Source organism: Loxodonta africana, chromosome 1 (genome assembly GCF_030014295.1).
Source record: "Loxodonta africana isolate mLoxAfr1 chromosome 1, mLoxAfr1.hap2, whole genome shotgun sequence".
In the NCBI taxonomy this organism is placed as follows: domain Eukaryota; kingdom Metazoa; phylum Chordata; class Mammalia; order Proboscidea; family Elephantidae; genus Loxodonta; species Loxodonta africana.
Genome location: NC_087342.1, coordinates 58690680 through 58710669, shown reverse-complemented (window position 1 = coordinate 58710669; position 19990 = coordinate 58690680). Strand labels below are relative to the sequence as shown.

General features: G+C 39.1%; 1 protein-coding gene across 3 annotated transcripts in view; it reads left to right on the top strand.

Moving 5' to 3' along the window:
- DTNBP1 (dystrobrevin binding protein 1) overlaps window positions 1-19990 on the top strand; it is a 193098-nt gene that overhangs the window by 40557 nt on the left and 132551 nt on the right. Inside the window, exons 3-4 of one of the 3 annotated variants that reach the window (XM_023555807.2) lie at window positions 986-1052; window positions 16504-16564. Coding sequence is in view for 2 of the 3 variants with exons in the window: in XM_064280954.1 (XP_064137024.1) it covers window positions 16504-16564 (61 nt within the window). In the remaining variant the exon portion in view is untranslated. Of the gene's footprint in view, window positions 1-985; window positions 1053-16503; window positions 16565-19752; window positions 19948-19990 lie in introns of those variants that run through there. The other 2 variants (XM_064280954.1, XM_023555806.2) reach the window with 2 other exon arrangements.

Genomic DNA, 19990 nt, shown 5'->3' with positions numbered 1-19990 from the left:
CCTACTCAAAAATTCGTATACACGTGTTCCTAACGGTATTATTCATAATAGCCAAAAAGTATAAACCACCTAAACATCCATCAAGTGATGAATAGATAGAATGTGATAGAGCTATAAAATGTAATGTTATTCAACCATAAAAAGGAATGAAGTACTGATACATGCTACAACACAGAGGAAGCATTGAGAACATTATACTAAGTTAAACCAGCACAAAAGGCCAGTATCGTATGATTCCCTTTATGTGAAATACCCAGACTAGACAAATCTGTAGAGCTGGAAGGCAGATGAGTGGGTGTCAGGAGTTGAGGGGAAGGGGGGAATGGGGAGTGGTGGCTAATGGGTATGGATTTCTGTTTGGGATTATGAAAATGCTTTGGAATTAGATAGTGCTGATGGTTGCATAACCCCATGACTATGCTAAAAACTACTGAACTGTACACTTTAAAAGGGTAAGTTTTATGGTATCGGAATTGTACCTCAATAAAGCTGTGCAGAAAACAGGTATGTGGTTTATGTTGTTACATGCAGTTCTGTACTCAGTAGCATGCCATCTGATAGATGTGTGATAAAGGCCGAAGGTGTACTGCTTTTTCTTACCTGCATTTGTTACAGCACAATCATATATACCCATGCTTGGCTTTCTCTTTTCCAGTTCTTTACGGGGTTTCTTTTTATGGTTGCTAAATCTAGACATCTTTCCTCTCTGAAACGAAAAGTACTTAATTTCATATCAGTTTCCTGCTTGGTTTTGTTGAGTGGAGAACATACAGGAACATCTTTCAGGGTACAGCAAAAACTAATCAGTGGTGTACTATTACCTGCTTGTATTGTATCTATTTTTTTAATCTAGTATCTTAGTTGAAAGAAGTTCATTTCACTAAGTTTTCTTTTAGATGTTGTCTTAGTTATCTGGTGCTGCTATAACAGAAATACCACAAGTGGATTGCTTTAACAAACAGAAATTTATTCTTTCACATTCTAGGAGCTAGAAGTCTGAATTCAGGGTGCCAGTTCCAGGGGAAGGCTTTCTCTGTCGGCTCTGGGAGAAGGTACTTGTCATCAATCTTCCCCTGGTCTAGGAGATTCTCAGTGTAGGGAGCAGAGGTCCGAAGGACACGCTATTCTCCTGGCTCTTGTTTCTTGGTGGTGTGAAGTCCCCAAATCGCTCTGCTCCCTTCTCTCTTTTATACCTCAAACGAGATTGATTTAAGACACAACCTAATCTTGTATATTGAGTCCTGCCTCATTAACATCATAAAGGTAGGTTTACAACATATAGGAAAATAATATTAGATGACAAAATGGTGGACAGTCACACAATACTGGGCATCATGGCCTAGCCAAGTTGACAGATATTTTTTGGGTCGGGGGGGGACACAATTCAATCCATGACAGATGTGTAGACTGTGTGGTACTTTTTCATCATGCAATTGCATTTGGGGGAATTAATATGAAAATTTACAGCCATAGGAAGGTGCTGATCATGTGTCTATACGTTTCACAGCCTTCAAGTGGACCATCTCCCACTAAGCTCTTCCTATTCTGGGACCCAGAATTTCAGAATTGTTCATGAACCAGAAGCAGCTGTTTACAACCACAGTATGCTTTAATTTAGGTGTACTGTTTTATAGTAATTCTATCTTTTTTATTTTCTTACTTTGACATGTGTGTTTTGTTTTTGTCCCAGGTTACACTTTAATTTTTATAAAAATCTGAAAGCTGGATTCATTAATTTCTAGAACTTTTTTTCTTTCATCCAGTCTCATTTCTTGCAGACTATAATATAAAACTTTTTTCATTGGAACTAATATCGAATGGGAGAAAAGACCCTTTTAAATAGTGAACATTTAAATTATAATTTTTTAAGCAGTATGGTTCAACTCAGCCAAGAACTAATCTTTTATATTCTCGTAGCTCTGTTGGTGGTGGTGGTGGTTGCCATTAAGTCAGTTCTGACGTGTGGTGACCCCAAGTGCTACAGAGTAGAACGGTTCCATAGGATTTGCTCGGCTCTAACCTTAAGCAGATCACCAGGTCTTTTATTCTGTGGTACTGCTGGGTGGGTTCAGACCACCAACATTTAGGTTACCAGTCGAGCACAGTTTGCACCGCCTAGCTCCCTTCCTGTGGCTCTGTTGTTGTTGGGTACCTCCTATAGCTCTAAACCAAAAAAACCCAAACCCACTGCCCTTGAATTGATTCTGACTCATAGCAACCGTAAAGGACAGGGTAGAACTGCTCCATAGGGTTTCCAAGGCTGTAATTTTTCTCTGGTTAGGGGCTGGTGGGTTCAAACCACTGACCTTTTGGTTGGCAGCTGGGTGCTTTAACCATTGCACCACCGGGGCTCCTCCTTATAGCTCTAATGCTTTATAATTAGGATTTTGTCTGCCTTATAATTATTTGTGTACATGTTGATCTTCTTGACATTGTGAGCCCTTCCACTAATTCTATCATACACAGAATTTGTTCAGTAATTATTTGATGGGATAAATTATTTTAGTGTGATCCCTTCTCCATTTCTTCAGCATTGATTTGTAATTTTAAAGATGTTTGAGCACAAGAAAATTGAAGGAGTTTATGTTGAGGATTGTAAGGATGGTGCAGGACCCAGCAGTGTTTTGTTGTGTTGTGTGTAGGGTCGCTATGAGTCGGAACCGACTTGACGGCACCTAACACCACCACCACCACATCCAGGATCTTTATCCCAGTAAAATGGGGCAATAAGGTCATCCATCTTTGAGAATGATTGGATGGAGATGGGATTCAAAGCAGGATGAGCTGTACGATTAAGAATTACTGTTTTTTTCCTCGGGGAACATCTAGCTCAATTGGCATAACATAGTTTATAAGAAAACGTCCTACATTCTACTGTGGTGCGTAGTGTTTGGAGTCTTAAAAGCCTGTGAGCAGCCATCTAAGATATTCTACTGGTCTCATCCCCTTCGGGAGCAAGGGAGGATGAAGAAAACTAAACATACAAGCAAAAGATTAGTCCAAAGGACTAATAGACCACAGCTACCATGGCCTCCACCAGACTGAATACAGTACAACTACATCGAGCCTGGTTACCACCACTGACTGCTCTGACAGAGATCACAGTAGAGGGTCCAGGACAGAGCTGGAGAAGAAGGTAGAAAAAAAATTCTAACTCACAAAAAAAGACCAGACTTACTGGCCTGACAGAGACTGGAGAAATCCTGAGTATGGCCCCCAGATACCCTTTTAGCTCAGTACTGAAGTCACTCCTGAGCTTCACCCTTCAGCCAAAGATTAGACAGGCCCATGAAACAAAATGAGACTAAAGGGGCAAAAAAAAAAAAAATGTTTTTAAAAAGTGCTCACTGGCAGCTAAAGCTCATTCTGGGTTGGACAGCATGAATTGGTAATGGAGTTGTATGACTTTCTCCAATAGTGCTCAGTGTTGTAGGTGTTAGAACAGAGAAAATGAATGGTTGGGATAATCTAGGTTTAGAGAACGCCAAAGGCATGAGGAGAATCATGAATTAGGTGTTGAAATGATTCAAGAAGGTAGAAGTGAGGGAGGATGGTGTGTAATGGCAAGGAGAGTGGAGAGTATAGGTCATAGAAGAAAAGAGATAGTGAGATGTCATGGATTGAATTATCTCCCTCAAAAAATGTGTATATCAACTTGGTTAGGCCATGATTCCCAGTATTCTGTGGTTGTCCTCCATTTTGTGATTGCAATTTTATGTTAAAGAGGATTAGGGTTGGATTGTAACACCCTTACCAGGTCACGTCCCTGATCCAGTGTAAAAGGAGTTTCCTTGGGGTGTGGCCTGCACCACCTTTTATTCTTCAAGAGATGGAAGCGAAGCAAGCAGAGAGTTGGGAACCTCAAACCACCAAGAAAGCAGCACTGGAAGCAGAGCACATCCTTTGTACCTGAGGTTCCTGTGCTGAGATGCTCCAAGACCAGTGGAAGACTGATATGAGGACTTTCCTTCAGAGCCGACTGAGACAGAAAGCCCTCCCCTGGATCCGACACCCTGAGTTTGGACTTGTAGCCCTACTGGACTGTGAGAAAACAGATTTCTCTTTGTTAAAGCCATCCACCTGTGGTATTTCTGTTATAGCAGCACTAGGTGACTAAGACATGAGAGATAGTAGGGAAAGAATGATCTGGAGTCTAAATGACAAGTGAGGACTAATTTTGTCATTGACTTGGAAAAAGTAATGGAAAATTTTTTAATTAAATTTAAATTTTAAAATTAATGTGCCTGTTTCTTCACTCAGCAGACATTTAATGAATGCTTATTGTGTTCCAGTTCTGAGCTAGATACCAGGACAATAAAGATGAAAAATTAAAATTCATCTCAACAACTTTGGTGCCTAACAGTGCTGGCAGTCAATAAATACTTGTTGATTTTAATTGATACTTACACAATCTGATACATGAAAGAAAACTTAGGAGTTTCTGTTAGTCAACAATAACAGTAAGATTGTATTAATTGTGTGACCTTCTATTTTGCTTTTTATTACCCGTAGATCCTAGTACAGTCTGTGGGGATTATTCCAGGGCTTCAAACCAGTTGGTTCTGATTGGAACCCCTGCTGAGAATTGGCAGTCCCAGCAAGTTCCCAGGTGATGCTAATGCTGATAGGGACCAGTTCTGAGCATCACTATAGTGAAGTGGTTCCCAAAATGTATCATACATCAGAATCGCCTGGCGGTCTTGTTAAAATGTAGATTTTGATTTGGTATATCTGGGGTGGAAATACAAATTCCCAGCATTTGAACAAATCTGTTCAAAGCCCTGGATGATTCAGATTGATGCCTATTTAAGTTCAACAGAAAAATTGAGCCTTTCCATGCCTACGAGGAGAGCCAGTATAAACCCATGAAATATGTATTCCTGTTTAGAGAATTTTCAGTTGGATAGTTAGGATTATTCGATAAGACAGGAAATCATGTTTTACATCAGCAACTGTATGAATAATAGTTCACAAAGTTTATTTTTTAACTTTTCAAAATAATTTCAGACACAAAAAAGTAGCAAAAATAGAACAAGGAATTCCAGTTTCCTTAATATTAGTATTTTACATAACCATAGTACAATTGTCAAACTAGAAAATTTGATAAGTACCTTTAATTAATCAAATTTGAAACCTCATTCAGAGACCTTGTTCAGATTTAATCAGTTGTCTCACCAATGTCTCTTTTCTGGACCAGGATCCAACCCAGAGTCACACTTGGCGTTTAGTTATTGTCTTAGTTATCTAGTGTTGCTGTAATGAAAATATCATGAATGGGTTGTTTAATGAATAGAAATATATTTTCTCACAGTTTAGGAGGCGAGAAGTTCGAGTTCAGGGTGCTAGCTCTGGGAAAAGGCTCTCTCTGTCCACTCTGGGGGAAAATCCTTGTCTCAGTTTCTGTAGCGTTCTTCTTGGCATTCCTTGGAAATCCCCTTGTGGCGTCTGCCTTTCCCCCCATTCTAGCTCGCTTGCTTCTGTGCCTAAATCTCTTTTTATATCTCACAAGTAAGTAGGTTTAAAACACACCCTACACTGATATGGCCTCATTAACATAATGAAACCCTATTCCCAAATGGGATTAGGAGTTAGGATTTATAACAAATATTTTTGGGGGGTACAATTCGGGCCATAACAGTTGTCATATCTCCTTAGTCTCCTTTGAGTTCCTCCCTTGTCTTCCACAATTTTGGCACTTTGGAGAGTATTGACCAGTTGTTTTTCAGAATGTCTTTCAATCTGGGTTTACCCGGTATTTTCTCATGATTAAATTCAGATTAGTGCCTTTTGGGCATGAATACTAGAAGAGTAATGTTGTGCCCTTCCCAGTGCATCGTATCAGGAGGCACGTGTTGTTGCTGTGTCTCATTGTCATTGATGTTAATTTTGACAACTTGGTTAAAGTGTCTGCCGGGTTTCGCCTGTTTTTCCCTTTTTAATTAGTATCCTGTGAGGAGATACTTAAGATTGAATTTTACAATTCATTAGGATTCCTGCCTGAAGCAGGTTACCATTCTCTTTACCAAATGATGAAGAGAGTTTCAGTCATTACTTCTATATTTACTAAGTAGAATTCCACTGTAAGGAAGAGTTTTCTCTTCTCTCCATTTATTTATGTATTCAATCATTTATATCAGTTGGGAGTCTTGGATATTTGTTTTATTGAGTTATAATCCCTTACTACCAGTATTTATTTTGTTGCTCAGATTTTCCTAGATTTGACCATTGGAAACCCCTTCAGGTTGCCTCCTGTGTCCTTTTGACACATTCCCATTATTATTATCATTATTTTTTTTAGCTTTTTCTGAATTTCTGGCACCACAAGATGCTCCAGATTCATCTCTGGATAGTATTTTGTTTGAATTTTAGTAAAAATGTATATTACCAAACATTTGCCATTTCAACATTTTTTTACATTTACAATTTAGTGACATTAATTACATTCATCATGTTGTACAACCATCACCACTATCCGTTTCCAAATTTACCGTCACCCGTAACAGAAACTCGGGCCCCTGAAGGAATAACATTCCCTTTCCCCCTCCCTCCCACCTTTGGTTACCAGTAATAAACTTTGGTCTCTATATATTTGCCTAATCTAGGTATTTCATATACATGGGATCATACAATATTTGTCATTTTGTGACTGATTTATTTCACTCAGCATAATATTTTCAGGGTCCATCCATGTTGTAGCACATATCAGAACTTTATTTCTCTTTGTCGTTGTTGTTGTCAGGTGCCGTCTAGTCGGTTCCGACTCATAGTGACCCTGTGTACAACAGAACGAAACACTGCCTGGTCCTACACCATCCTCACAGTCGTTGTTATGCTTGAGCCCTTTGTTGAAGCAGCTGTGTCACTCCATCTTGTTGAGGCCCTCCTCTTTTTCTCTGACTGTCTACCCTACCAAGCATGATGTCCTTCTCCAGGGACTGGTCCCTCCTGATAACGTGTCTAAAGTATGTGAGACAAAGTCTCGCCATCCTCGCTTCTAATGAGCATCTGGCTATATTCCATTTTATGTATGTACCACATTTTGTTTATTCATTCATCTGTTAATAGACATTTAGATTGTTTCTACCTTTTTGGCTGTTGTGACTAGTGATGCATTTCTGCTCTCATTTCTTTTGGGTATATATCTAGGAGTGAAATTGCTGGGTTATATGGTAACCTACATTTAACTTTTTGAGGAACCACCAAAATGTTTTTCCTAGTGGCTGCACCATTCCCACCCTCAGTGGATGAGGGTTCCAGTTTTTCCACATCCTCATCAAAACTTGGTTCCCATTTTTCTGATTATAACCACCCTCTTAGGGGTAAAGTGGTGTCTCATTGTGATTTTGATTTGCATTTCACTAATGACATTGAATAAAGAAGGCTGAAGAAGAAATGACGCGTTTGAATTGTGTTGACAGAGAATATTGAATATACCATGGACTGCCAAAAGAACGAGCAAATCTGTCTTAGAAGAAGTACGGCTAGAATGCTCCTTAGAAGGGAGGATGTTGACACTTCATCTCATGTAATTTGGACATGTTATCAGGAGGGATCAGTCCCTGGAGAAGGACATCATCCTTGGTAAACTGGAGGGTCAGCGAAAAAGAGAAAGGCCCTCAATGAAATGGATTGACACTGTGACAGCAGCAATGGACTCAAGCATAACGATTGCACAGATGACACAGGACCAGGCAATGTTTTGTTCTGTTGTACATAGGGTCGCTATCAGTCAGAACCAGTTCGATGGCACCTAACAACGGCAATGACAGACATTGAGCATCTTTTTATGTGCTGTCTGGTCATTTGTGTATCTTCTTTGGTGAAATGTCTACTCGAGTCATGTGCCCATTTTTTTGACTGAGCTGTCTGTGGTAAATCATAGGAATACTTTATATATTCTGGATATTAAACCCTTAATAGATATATGGTTCCCAAATATTTTCTCCCATTCTGTAGATTGTTTCTTCACTTTGTTGATAAAGTCCTTTGCACAAATTTTTTTAATTTCGATGAAATCCAGTTTATTTATATTGTCTTTTGTTGCTTGTGCTTTGATGTCATATTTTAGAATCCATTGTTACAAACTAGGTCCCAAAGCATTACCCCTATGTTTTCTTCTAAGAGTTCTTCTGAGAGTTTTATGATTTAATTCTTATGTTTAGGCTGTTCATCCATTTTGAGTTTACTTTTGTCTATGGTGTGAGTATAGGTCTAGTGTCATTCTTTCCCATGTGAAAACCCAGTTGTCCCAGCATCGTTTTTTGAAAAGGCTATTCTTTCCCCATTGAATGGATTTAGCACTCTTGTCAGAAATCAGTTGACCATAGATGTATGGGTTTATTTCTGGACTGTCACTTCTATTCCATTGGTCTCTATTTCTGTCATTATACTAAGACCAGACTGTTTTGAATACTGTAGATTTACAATGTGTTTGAGATTATGAATCCTCCTACTTGTTTTTTTTTTTTTTTTTAAAGATTGCTTTGCCTAATTGGGGCCCCTTGCAATTCCACTTTAAGGATTGACTTTTCCATTTCTGCAAAGAAAGCTGTTGGAATATTGGTGGCAATTGCTTTGAATCTATAGATTGCTTTCGGTATTATTGACATCTTAACAATATATGAAGTCCTCCAATCCATGGACACAAAATATTTTTCCATTTATTTAGGCCTTTTTAAATTTATTTCAGCAATGTTTTATAGTTTTCGGTGTATAACTCTTTTACCACTCTGGTTAAATTTATTCCTAGAGATTTTATTCTTTAACTTCCTTTTCAGATTGCTCATTGCTGCAATATAGAGACTCAGTTGATTTTTGTGTGTTGACTTTGTACCCTGCCACTTTGCTGAATTCATGTATTAGCTCTAGTAGCTTTCTTGTGGATTCTTTGGGGGTTTCTATATATAGGATCTTGTCATCTGTGAAAAGAGATGGCTTTACTTCTCCCCATAACTTTTCTTTCATTTTCTTCCTAATTGCTCTGGCTAGGACTTCCAGTACAATATTAGATAGCAGTGGTGAGAGAGGTATCTTGTTCCTGATCTTAAGAAAGCTCTCAGTCTTTCTCCATTGAGTATGACATTAGCTATGGGTTTTTCATAAATGCCCTTATTGTACTAAGGAATTTCCTTCTATTCCTGGTTTGTTGAGTGCTTTTATCATGAAAGAGTGGTATTTTGTTAAATGCCTTTTCTGGATTGATTAAGATGATCATGTAGTTCTTTTCCTTTTTCTATTAAATGTGGTATAATTACATTGATTGATTTTATGTTGAACCACTCTTTGCATTTCTGGGATAAATCCCACTTGATCATTGTGTATATAATCTTTTTAATATACAGTGGGATTCAGTTTGCTAGGATTTTGTTGAGGGTTTTTGCATGTATATTTATGAGGGATATTGGTCTCTAGTTTTCTTTTCTTGTGGTGTCTTTGTCTGGCATTGGTATCAGAGTAAAGTTAGCTTTACAGAATGAGTTAGGAAGTATTCCCTCCTTTTCTATTTTTTTTGAAAAGTTTGAGAAGGATTGGTGTCACTTCTTTTATAAATGTTTGGTAGAACTCCCCAGTGAAGTCATCTAGTCCAGGACTTTTCTTTTGTTGGAGGGTTTTTGATTACTGATTCAATCTCTTCAGTTGCTATGGGTCTTGGAGATCTTTTGTTTTTTCTTGAGTCGATGTAGGTGGTGTACATATTTCTAGGAATTTGTTTATTTCATCTAAGTTATCTAATTTGTTGGTGTACAGTTGTTAATAGTATTCTCTTAGGAACTTTTTTTATTTCTCTTGGATTAGTTTTAATGCTCCCATTTTAATTTCTGATTTTCATTTTTTATATCTTTCTCTTTTTTTGTTGGTCTAGTTAAGGCTTTCAGGGATCTTCTGGTTTCATTGAATCTATTGTTTTTCTGTTTTTATTTCATTTATTTCTGTTCTGATCTTTGCTCGTTCCTTCTTTCTGGTAGCTTTGGTAGCAGTAATGGGGGAAATGAGGGCCAAAGGGAAATGAGAAACTACATTTGGTAGTTTGCTCTTTTTCTAGCTTTTCAACTTGTAAAGCAAGGCAATTGGTTGGTTTGAGATCTTTTCTTCTTTTTTAATGTAGGCATTTATTGCTATAAATTTCCCCCTGAGTACTGCCTTTAGTTTATACTGTAAGTTTTGGTATGCTGTGCTTTTTCGTTTGACTCTAAGTATTTTCTGATTTCTCCCTTATAACTATTGGTTATTTAATAATGTGTTGTTTAATTTCTACATATTTGTGTATTTTCCAGTTTTTCTTTTGTTGTTAATTTTTAGTTTTATCCACTGTGGTTGAGGAAGATGATTTCAGTCTTTTTAAACTCATTGTGACTTGCTTTGTGGCCTAGCATATGGTCTGTCCTAGATAATGATTCATGTGCATTGGAGAAGAATGTGGATTGTGCTTTTGTGCTATGTCTGTTAGGCCTAGTTGGGGTATAAGCATTGTTCAAATCCTTTACTTCTCTACTGATCTTTCTAGACTGAAAGTGGTGTATTATTGAAGTCTCCAACTATTACAGAATTGTCTGTTCCCTCTTCAATTCTGTCAGTGTTTGCTGCATACATTTTGGGGCTCTGATATTACATATATATTTATAACTGTTACATCTTGGTGAACTAACTGTTTTGTCATTATATAACATCCTTCTTTCTTCTTATAATAGACTTTATTTGCCTGATACTAACATAGCCACCTCACCTGTCTTTTAGTTAGTATTTGCATGGAATATGTATATTTTTCCATTCTTTCACTTTCATCTTCTTTGTGTCTTTGGGACTAAGACGTGTCTTTTATAGGCAGCATACAAATGAATGGGTCATGCTTTTTAATCCATTCTGCCACTCCCTGTCTTTTGATTGACCTGTTTAATCCGTTTATATTTAAGGTCATTACCGATAAGGATGGACTGACTTTTTCCATTTTGTTTTTGGTTTTTTGTGTGTAACTTAGATCTTTTTTGTCCCTCATTTCCTGCAATACAACTAACATTTACGTTTAGCTGATTTTTTTTTCTTCTTTTGTGTATCATTTTTAGATATTTTTAATTGTGGTTACAGTGAGAATTGCATTTAACATGTAAATGAGTAATTTGTTTTATAAGGATCAGCACAAAGCTGGTTCCATTGAGGTGGAGGTTAAAGATGTCCCAAATGCCCAACTTTTCCACACAGCTGTCCCACTCCATCGTCTCTAACATCAACTACTCCTCTTCCCCTCAGTACTCTCCTTCCTCTCTTTAGATTCCCTGATTCGCTGCAACGTCTCACAGAACTCATGATCTGTAGTTACAGTTAAGTGGTTTATTAGGGAAGTAACAGAGTACAACTTGGGATCCGGAACAACTCAGAAGTAACAGAAGCAACTCAGGATCCAGTTCCTCAATTGGGACAGCCTCTTCTTGTCCTCCGATACTGGGCCCTGCTGGGGGCCTTGCTGGTGCTGGGCCCTGCTGGGGGCCTTCTCTTAGCTCCATGGGTCACCAAGCCCCATCGCAGCCGTCTCGCTCCAGTCTCCTGGTCCTGCCATCTTTGCCGCTATTGCTCTTATTACTGCTGAGCTGCCATCTCTCACTGCCTTCTGTGTTACAGCTCCTCCCTCTCTCCATGTCTCCCTTTAAGCCTCGCAGGATGGCAAAACTGACTAATTCTGTCATTTTTTTTTTTTTTTTTCTGTCATTAGGGCCCCTTATTTGCATGGTCCCACTCCCACAAGGATGCCATGTCCAATCCCCTTGGTGGGCCACAGGTGCCTCATTTGCAAAGTCCACCCAGTCATTTGGTGGTAGCTACGAAGACTGTGGTTGGAAGGACCATATTAAGTAATTCGCTGCACTGTGGGCTCAGGAGTCCACGCACCTCCCTGTACTTCAGACCAGCCAGCCCTTTCTCATCCCTAGCCCCTGTGGGCTAGGTCAACAGGCACTACGCATAGGCTCAGGAGTCCACACACCTCCCTGCACGTCAGACCACCCAGCCTTTTCTCATCCCTAGCCCTTATGGGCTAGGTCGACAGGCACCACCCGTAGGCTCAGGAGTCCACACAACTCCCTGCATGTCAAACCAACAAGCCCACCTCTCCCTGTCATATCCCTAGCCCTGTGGGCTAGGTCAACAGGTGCCAATGGAACATGTCCAAACTCAGCCTGTCTCTTCATTGCTGCACCTCCCCGAGTTCCACTCATTGAGTGGACCAGGTGGTCACCACAAGCAGGCATACCAGGCTGTCTACTCACCAGCTTCCTTTAACTTCCCGTCCTAAAAAGAAGGTTCTTCTGATGGTTACTGACTGACTTTTCCTGCCTCAATGAATCCAAAGGCAAACCTCTTGCTCAGAATTCAAAAAGCAAACAATCATTTTTTCCCTGCAGGCCCTTCCTTCAAATGTAATTTTCCTGTTCTCACACCAGTTCTGGGTAGGTCTATGTGTCTTTTCAAATGCAAATTTTCTGGGTGGGGCTCAGATTTTTGACCTAAGTCCACTATAGTCTATACACAGGGCTACTGCATTCAAACTAACAGCCTGTTTTTCTTTTGGGAAAATCCTAGCTCCCCTTTTAGCATATTCAATCAAGTGTTGGCTGAAGGTGGAGCTACTTGCTCTCTGTAATCTATAATAATACCCAATATTCATTTCCATCATACATGTAGGTCTGGAGAAACATTCAGTATCCATAGTACATTCAAATAAACACATAACCCTTTTAAAAACATTCCAGTTTTATTTTCTCTTCTCTACACCTTAAATATCTTCCCACTCATATGCCTATGGCTTTGGGTCTCTAGCTGGGTAAGCCAAAAGACCCTGGCTCCCTATCAGTTACCAGTCTGGCTTTTGCCCCAAGGCGTTCCAGATGCAGCTTTTCTTCCCTCAGCTGCAGTATAAAACCTTTCTTTTCAGCCATTAGAGATAAAAATAACTAACGTAACCACCCAAGAACCCAAGAATGAAAAGTTTTATTTCCCATGCCACTTCCCCATGCTCCCGTGAGTCTGGAGCCATAGCAACAAATCTCGCCCCTGATGCCAGCTGTAGAAATGACATGGCAGGGTATCTGACTTCCTCTAACTTCATAAGGGGGAAGAAAGATCAAGATCAACAGCCCAAGGCTGATTGCTTGGAGTCAGAGGTCCAACATGCCTCTAACTTCCAACCTTTTAACCAATTCTGACACCAGTTGTCCCTCCCAAGGCACTCGCTACTTCTCTGCTGGGTTCAACAATTCATTGCAGTGAGCCACAAAGAACTCACAGACCATACTCACAGTTATGGGCATACAATCCAGGATATACTTTAATCAGGAGAGCCTCTTCTCAGCCATGCCTGCAGGTGGGCATCTCTCTGGCCATTGACACAGCCCCTATTCTGCTCGGATAAGTGTTACAAAGCTCTTTAGCTCTGCCAGTAGTGCCTGGAGGTGCCGCATTTCACCAGCAAGCCTCCTGCCCGAAGGCACTCAGCTTTCTTACTCCATTGGCAAACTCACTGCGCTGTCTGCTGCTGGTTTCTTGGTTCCTGCCATCTGATGCTACTATCAGACTTACTACTGCTTTGCCACCATCTTTCACTACCTTCCATTTTACAGTTCCCTCTCTCTCATTCTCTCTGTATCTCCTTTTAAGCTTAGGGGGATGCCAAACTGACCAATTTCCTCGTTAGGATTCTGTATAACTTATTTGTATGGTCCCACCCCCACAAGGGTGCCATGGACCTTATTTACATTATTAACAAGCTATCCAATCCCTTTGGTGGGCCACAAGTGCTCCATTTACATAATCCCACCCATTCATTTGGTGGAAGTGACAAAGACTATAGCTAGAAGGGCCATAGTAAGTAATTCACTGTACTACGCCATTTTAGTCTGCAACAACCTGGTTTAAATTGATACTAACTTTAGTAAATATGAAAACTCTGTCACTGTACCACTCCCCTCCACCCCATTTATGTTGTTATCGCCAGTTAACATCTTTAAACTTCATGTGCTCAGTAACATAAATTTATACTTAAACTTTTTATGCATTTGTGATTAAAAAGCATGCAGAACATAGTAACTAGGATTACCAAATTGGTCCTTATACTTGCCCATGAAATTACCTTTAATGAAGATCTTTTTTTTTATGTATGGCTCTGAGTTGCTGTCGAATGTTCTTTATTTTCCATCCTAAGGACTCCTATTAGCCTCTTTTGTAGCGCAGGCCTAGTGGTAACTGTTGCGCCTACTTACTGGGCCAAACTGTTGAGCCAAGGTCCGAGTCACCAAGAAAGATGATTTATACACAGCAGATGGAATAATGCTTTACTCACATGCAGAAGAGACAGAGCAAGGTCAGCTTCATTAGTAGGCGCCAGCAGGTCACTCCCCACAGCTAACACAGTGCTCATGGTCTGCACACATCCCTCCTTACCAGGGCCCCTGGTGGTGCAGTGGTTAAGAGCAGTTCGAATCTACCAGCTGCTCCTTGGAAAACCCTATGGGGCAGTCCTGTTCTGTCCTATAGGGTCACTGTGAGTTGGAATCAGGCTTGGTTTTTGGGTTTAGGAACAGATAAGCGTTGGTAAGATGCCATGTGATGCACACACATAAGCAGAACAGAGAGAGAGTTTTCTGTGTACCCAGAACAGGGAGGAAGTTTCCCTGATAAGGAGAAGAAACTGGGAGAGCGGGGAAGAGCATCTCAGTTCCCAGCCTCTGTTCTGTAATGCCCTGGGCCTAAAGCTTCTGTTGAGGTACCCAGGTAAGGGTCAGAAGGCTGTGCAATAGACTGCTTTACCATTTCCTTAACAGTAACAGACTCCTTCAGCTTTTGTTTTTATGCGAATTTCTTAACTTCATCTTCATTCATGAAGGACAGTTTTGCAGGAAAAAATTTTTTGGGTAACACTGCTTTTCTTTCAGCATGGTAAATATGGCATTCCACTGCCTTCTGGCCTCCAAGGTTTCTGAGGGGAAATTGTCATATAATCTTATTGAGGATCCTTGTATGTGACAATTCTCTTCTCTCTTGATGTTTTCAGGATTCTTTCTTTATCTTTAGTTTTTTAGAGCTTGATTATAATGTGTCTTGGTGTGGATCTTTTTGGGTTTATCCTACTTGAAATTCATTGAGCTTCTTGGATTTATAGATTCATGTCCTTTGTCATATTTGGAAAGTTTTCTGTCATTGCTTCATCAAATATTCTTCTGTCCCTTTCTCCCTTCTCCTTGAAATTACCATGAGTCAGATGTTAGTTCACTTGATGGTGTTACACAGTTCCATTAGGCTATGCTCAGTTGCCTTGATCCTTTTATCTTGTTGCACTTCGGGCTCAATAATTTCTGCTGCCTTGTCCTCTAGTTCACTGACTATTTCTTCTGCAAGCTCAAACCTACTATTCAGTTCTTACAGTGAGTTTTTCATTTCACTTATTTATCTTTCATCACTAGTCTTTTGGTTTGGTTTCTTTTTTATAGTGTCTGTCTCTATTTTTGTTCCTGTTACGGCATCATTTTCCTAATTTCTTTTAGTTTTTTGTCCATATCTTCCTTTAGTTCTCTGAGCATGTTTAATATTTTTGTTTCAAATTTTTCTTATTGGTCCATTAGCTGGGCTTTCACAGAGATAATTTCTCTTATTTTGCCTTCTTCTGTTTTCTTTTCATGGACCATCATTTCCAGTTTCTTTGTGTGCCTCATTTTTCGTTGAAGCCGAGGCATTAGAATATTACAATGTGTTAGCTTTCTCAGTTCCACCATATACACAGTGCTTTCAAAAGCGCCAATTTCTGCAAAAATCTCTTAGGCAGGCACAGCCTTTGGTCTTTGCTCGGCACTCCCTCCCTGTCCTGTGAGAGCTCTGATTCAGGCCATACCAAGGTTTCAGTCCTTCAGGCAGCTCCCAGACCAATCAGAGCAGATACACTGATCTGTCCACCAGCATAACCTGTCCTATTCACTTAGAGCTAGAGATGAGGGGCCCTTCTTTCTGAATGAGAAACTCTCAGGTGGGCACAGCCTTCAGTCTTTGCTCATTGCTCCCTTACTTGCCCCATGGGAGCTCTGATTTAGGCCAGTCTGAAGTTTCTGCCCTAGAGGCCACTCCCAGACCAGTCAGAACAGGCACAGTAAACAGTCCACCAGTAAAATCTGTCTTATTTACTTTAGAGCAGAGGTCCGGGGCCCTTCTTCATGCACAGGAGTACCGTGGGTTGGCTGGGGCTCCACCGCAGCCATGTGTGCTGTGACTGGTGGGGAGGGGTGGGGAAGTAGAAAAAGATTTTCCTACCATTTAAAATTCTCCCTCATCTTGTTACGGTTTGTGGCTCATTGATGCCTTCATTCGCCCACTTACTGGGTAAAGTTCAGATTTCTAGATACTTTTCTTGATGCTTATGTGGGAAGGTCAGGATCTTAGACCTGCTTATGTCGCCATCTTCCCAGAAGTCCTCTGTATTTTTTTATTTAATGTATGGTATACATTTTGAATTATTTTTGCTTTTCTTAGATATGAAGATACATGGGCTGCACTTCACAGAAGAGCCAAGGAATGTGCATATGCCGGAGAGGTAAACAGTATCCTAATATTATACCTGTGGGAAAATTTCGTTATTTACTTGTTTAATAGCTAGTTTTTAAAAAATGAAATTTATAAACTGTATTAAAATGTTTTGCAGGGCATCTAAAATTGAATTTAGTAGTCAGTGATGAAACTCACTGAATAAAAGCACATTTTAATAATGTCTCAGTGAAGTAATCTCATTTAGTTTAGTTAGGCTTAGAGAGTTTATTCCAAGGTTACAGGTAAGTAAATATTTGGTTCATCAGGTTATAATGCTTATGAATTTGAGTCTAATGACTTTGCAGTATATGTAAATGGTAAGATGCGATCTCTTTGCATCCACTATTAAAGAATTCATTATTATTTGGGTAAGAGCTAAACTTTGCTCGACTTGCCTAAATAGTTTACTTAGCTTAAATAAATACAAAAATACAGAAACAAGCAAACGGTTCACTTGTCATCTTCAGTTCACTTAGAATGAATATTCTCAAGCACTGCATATAGTATATATAATGAATAAAAGTGATTTATAATTGTTACACGTACTTAAACTTTTATTTGCCAAGGTCAAATATTCTGTGGTGTTAATTTCCATAGAATATTTTATTTCTTTGTAAAAACATTTTTGTGATTCTTTTAATTCATTGTGACTGATTTTCTTTACCATTGCCCTAAATTAGTGAAACTACAATTGTTATATAGAACATGGGAATACATATGATGAAATTTAGACATCAGTGTTTTGCTTACAAATTAACTGAGAAGAGGTGATTTAGGGTTCTGGCAATAAGGGAAACTAGATACTTAGAAAAGCCCTGCAACTGTAAAACACTTTAACGCTGGATAGATCTAAAAAAAAAAAATTTTATTTTAATTTACTAATCTCACAGAAATTACAGGAAACCCTAAAGGCCCGTTCCCCCCCCCCCCCCCCAAATAAACGGAACTGAAATGAGAGTAGTTTAGAAAAATGGAAGCTGGGGCAAAATATTAATACACGATGCTTGGAGATTTATGAGGGTAGGAAACTTTGCCTGTAGGAACTGAATCTGAGACTCCTGCATAAATTATGTTCTTGGACCTTTGAAGTAGCTTTACCACCAGTGAAAGATTAAGCTAGGAAAAAAAAAGACAAAAAACTACCTGCTGGCAAAAGTTGTCAACAAGGAAACCTGTCTTTCATAACAACTGGCATATATGTGGTCTCCTTTCTGAATTTGTCACATAGTCTTGGCCTCACCCGAGTGTGGGATTCCCACTTGTACTTCCAGCACAATCAGGGAACCTCTGTGATTAGAAATTAAAGGGCCACAAATGACTGTGTTCGTTGACACCAAACAGAACAAAGACAGATTCTCCTTGAATGAAACTTTTCTTAACCTAGGCCCCTTAGGATCCCCAGAGATTAATTCAACCACATAAGAACTTGGAATTTAAAAAAATGATCGAATACACAAAGAAATAAACCATGAAAAATATGAGTCACCAGAACCAAAAAAATTAGGCTTAGGACCACAAAGGACTTTGGATATTGCACTGTTGGATATGGACCACTCAATAGGTACATATAAAATGTTTGTAGGTATAAAAGATGAATTAAGACAAGTAAGAAATAAGACACTATCAAAAATTATTTTTTAAGGTCACTGAAATTAATAACTCAAAGAATGGGCTTAGATACAACTGAAGAAAGAATTAGTGGAGAGCCAAAGAAATTACCCAGAAAGCGTCTCTGAGACAAGAAAATAGAAAATATGAAAGGGGAGATAATAGGCGGAGGATAGGTATGAAAGGGCTTAGGTTTAACCAAGCGAGATTGCTAATGTCTGACGAATTTCGATCTGTAAAGTTGCAGTTTCACAGGATTTAACCTAATAGTAAACATTCTAGAAAGAGAACATGAGGGAGAGACAACATAGGGAAAGATAAATGATTGAGAATTTTTTAAAAAATAAGATATGTAAATCTTTAGATTCAGAAAGAACAACAAGCAAATGATAAATTCATGTCAAGGCACCTCGTATTGAAACTACAGAATACCTAAGACAAGGAGATCTTAAAACAGCTAGATAGAAAAGACAGATCGTTTATAACTAACTTCACAGCAGAGTTCGCTAACTTGTTAAGAATGAGAGCAAAAGTAAGACATTTTCAGATTAAAAAAGTTTTCTATCAACGGTCCCCCAATAAAGAAACTTCTGAAGAGTGTATTTCAGAAAGAAGAAAGATGACTTTGGAAGATAGACCTGATGTGTAGCAAGAAATAGTGAGCAAATAAAATGGTAAATACAGGTAAATTTAAATAAACAGTGACTGCATATATATGTGGGAAACCTTGGTAGCGTAGTGGTTAAGTGCTACGGCTGCTAACCAAAAGGTCAGCAGTTCAAATCTGCCAGGCACTCCTTGGAAACCCTGTGGGGTAGTTCTTCTCTGTCCTGTAGGGTTGCTGTGAGTCAGAATTGACTCGACGGCAGTGGGTTTGTATATTTATATGGAGGCTTCGTGGCACAGTGGTTAAGAGATTGGCTGCTAACCAAAAAGTGAGCAGTTTGAGTCCACCAGCTGATACTTGGGAATGGTATGGGTCAGTTCTACTCTGTCCTGTAGGGTTGCTATGAGTCGGAATCGACTTGACGGCAGTGGGCTTTTGTGAAACTCTTACGTATGTACACAAGGAGATTTGTACAAGAATGTTTATAGCAGGCTTTGTTCAACCTTTAGATAGTCCCACAGTCCATTTACGAGGTAAATTATGGTATTATTCATAAAATCAAATGCCATACAGCAGAGAAAAATTTTGAGCTACTGTATCTACATATATCAACATGGATGAATCCCACAAACAAGGCTAAATAAAGACTATGTCCTGTAGAGGAGCCCTGGTGGTGCAGTGGTTAAGAGCATGGTTGCTGACCAAAAGGTTGGCAGTTCGAATGCGCCAACCAATCCTTGGAAACCTTATAGGGCAGTTGAGCTCTGTCCTATGAGTCAGAATTGACTCAACAGCAACGGGTTTGGTTTGGGTTTTTTATGTCCTGTACGGGAACATTCACTAAAATTATTGTTTTGAATGTAAGAAGCATTTCATAATTATATATATATACATATAAGTGGTTATATATATATATATATATATATATATATATATATATATATATATATATATAGCGGAAAGAATTTCCTGTAAAATCTTTTGGTGGATTTATGCAATTTTGGGATTTTAAGGTTAATTTTCTTTGTTATAGTTGAAAAACTTGGTTATTTGAAGACCCACATCTGATTTAAAATGTCTCTGTTCCTTTCCAGAAATTTAGTCTCCAGCTCAAAAAATGAGAGTGTGTTTGAAAGCCCGCTGTGATGTATTGTTGAGACATGTGAATGTTGAAGGTGGATATCTCTGATACGCATGGTGCTCTCCATGTGCTCATCT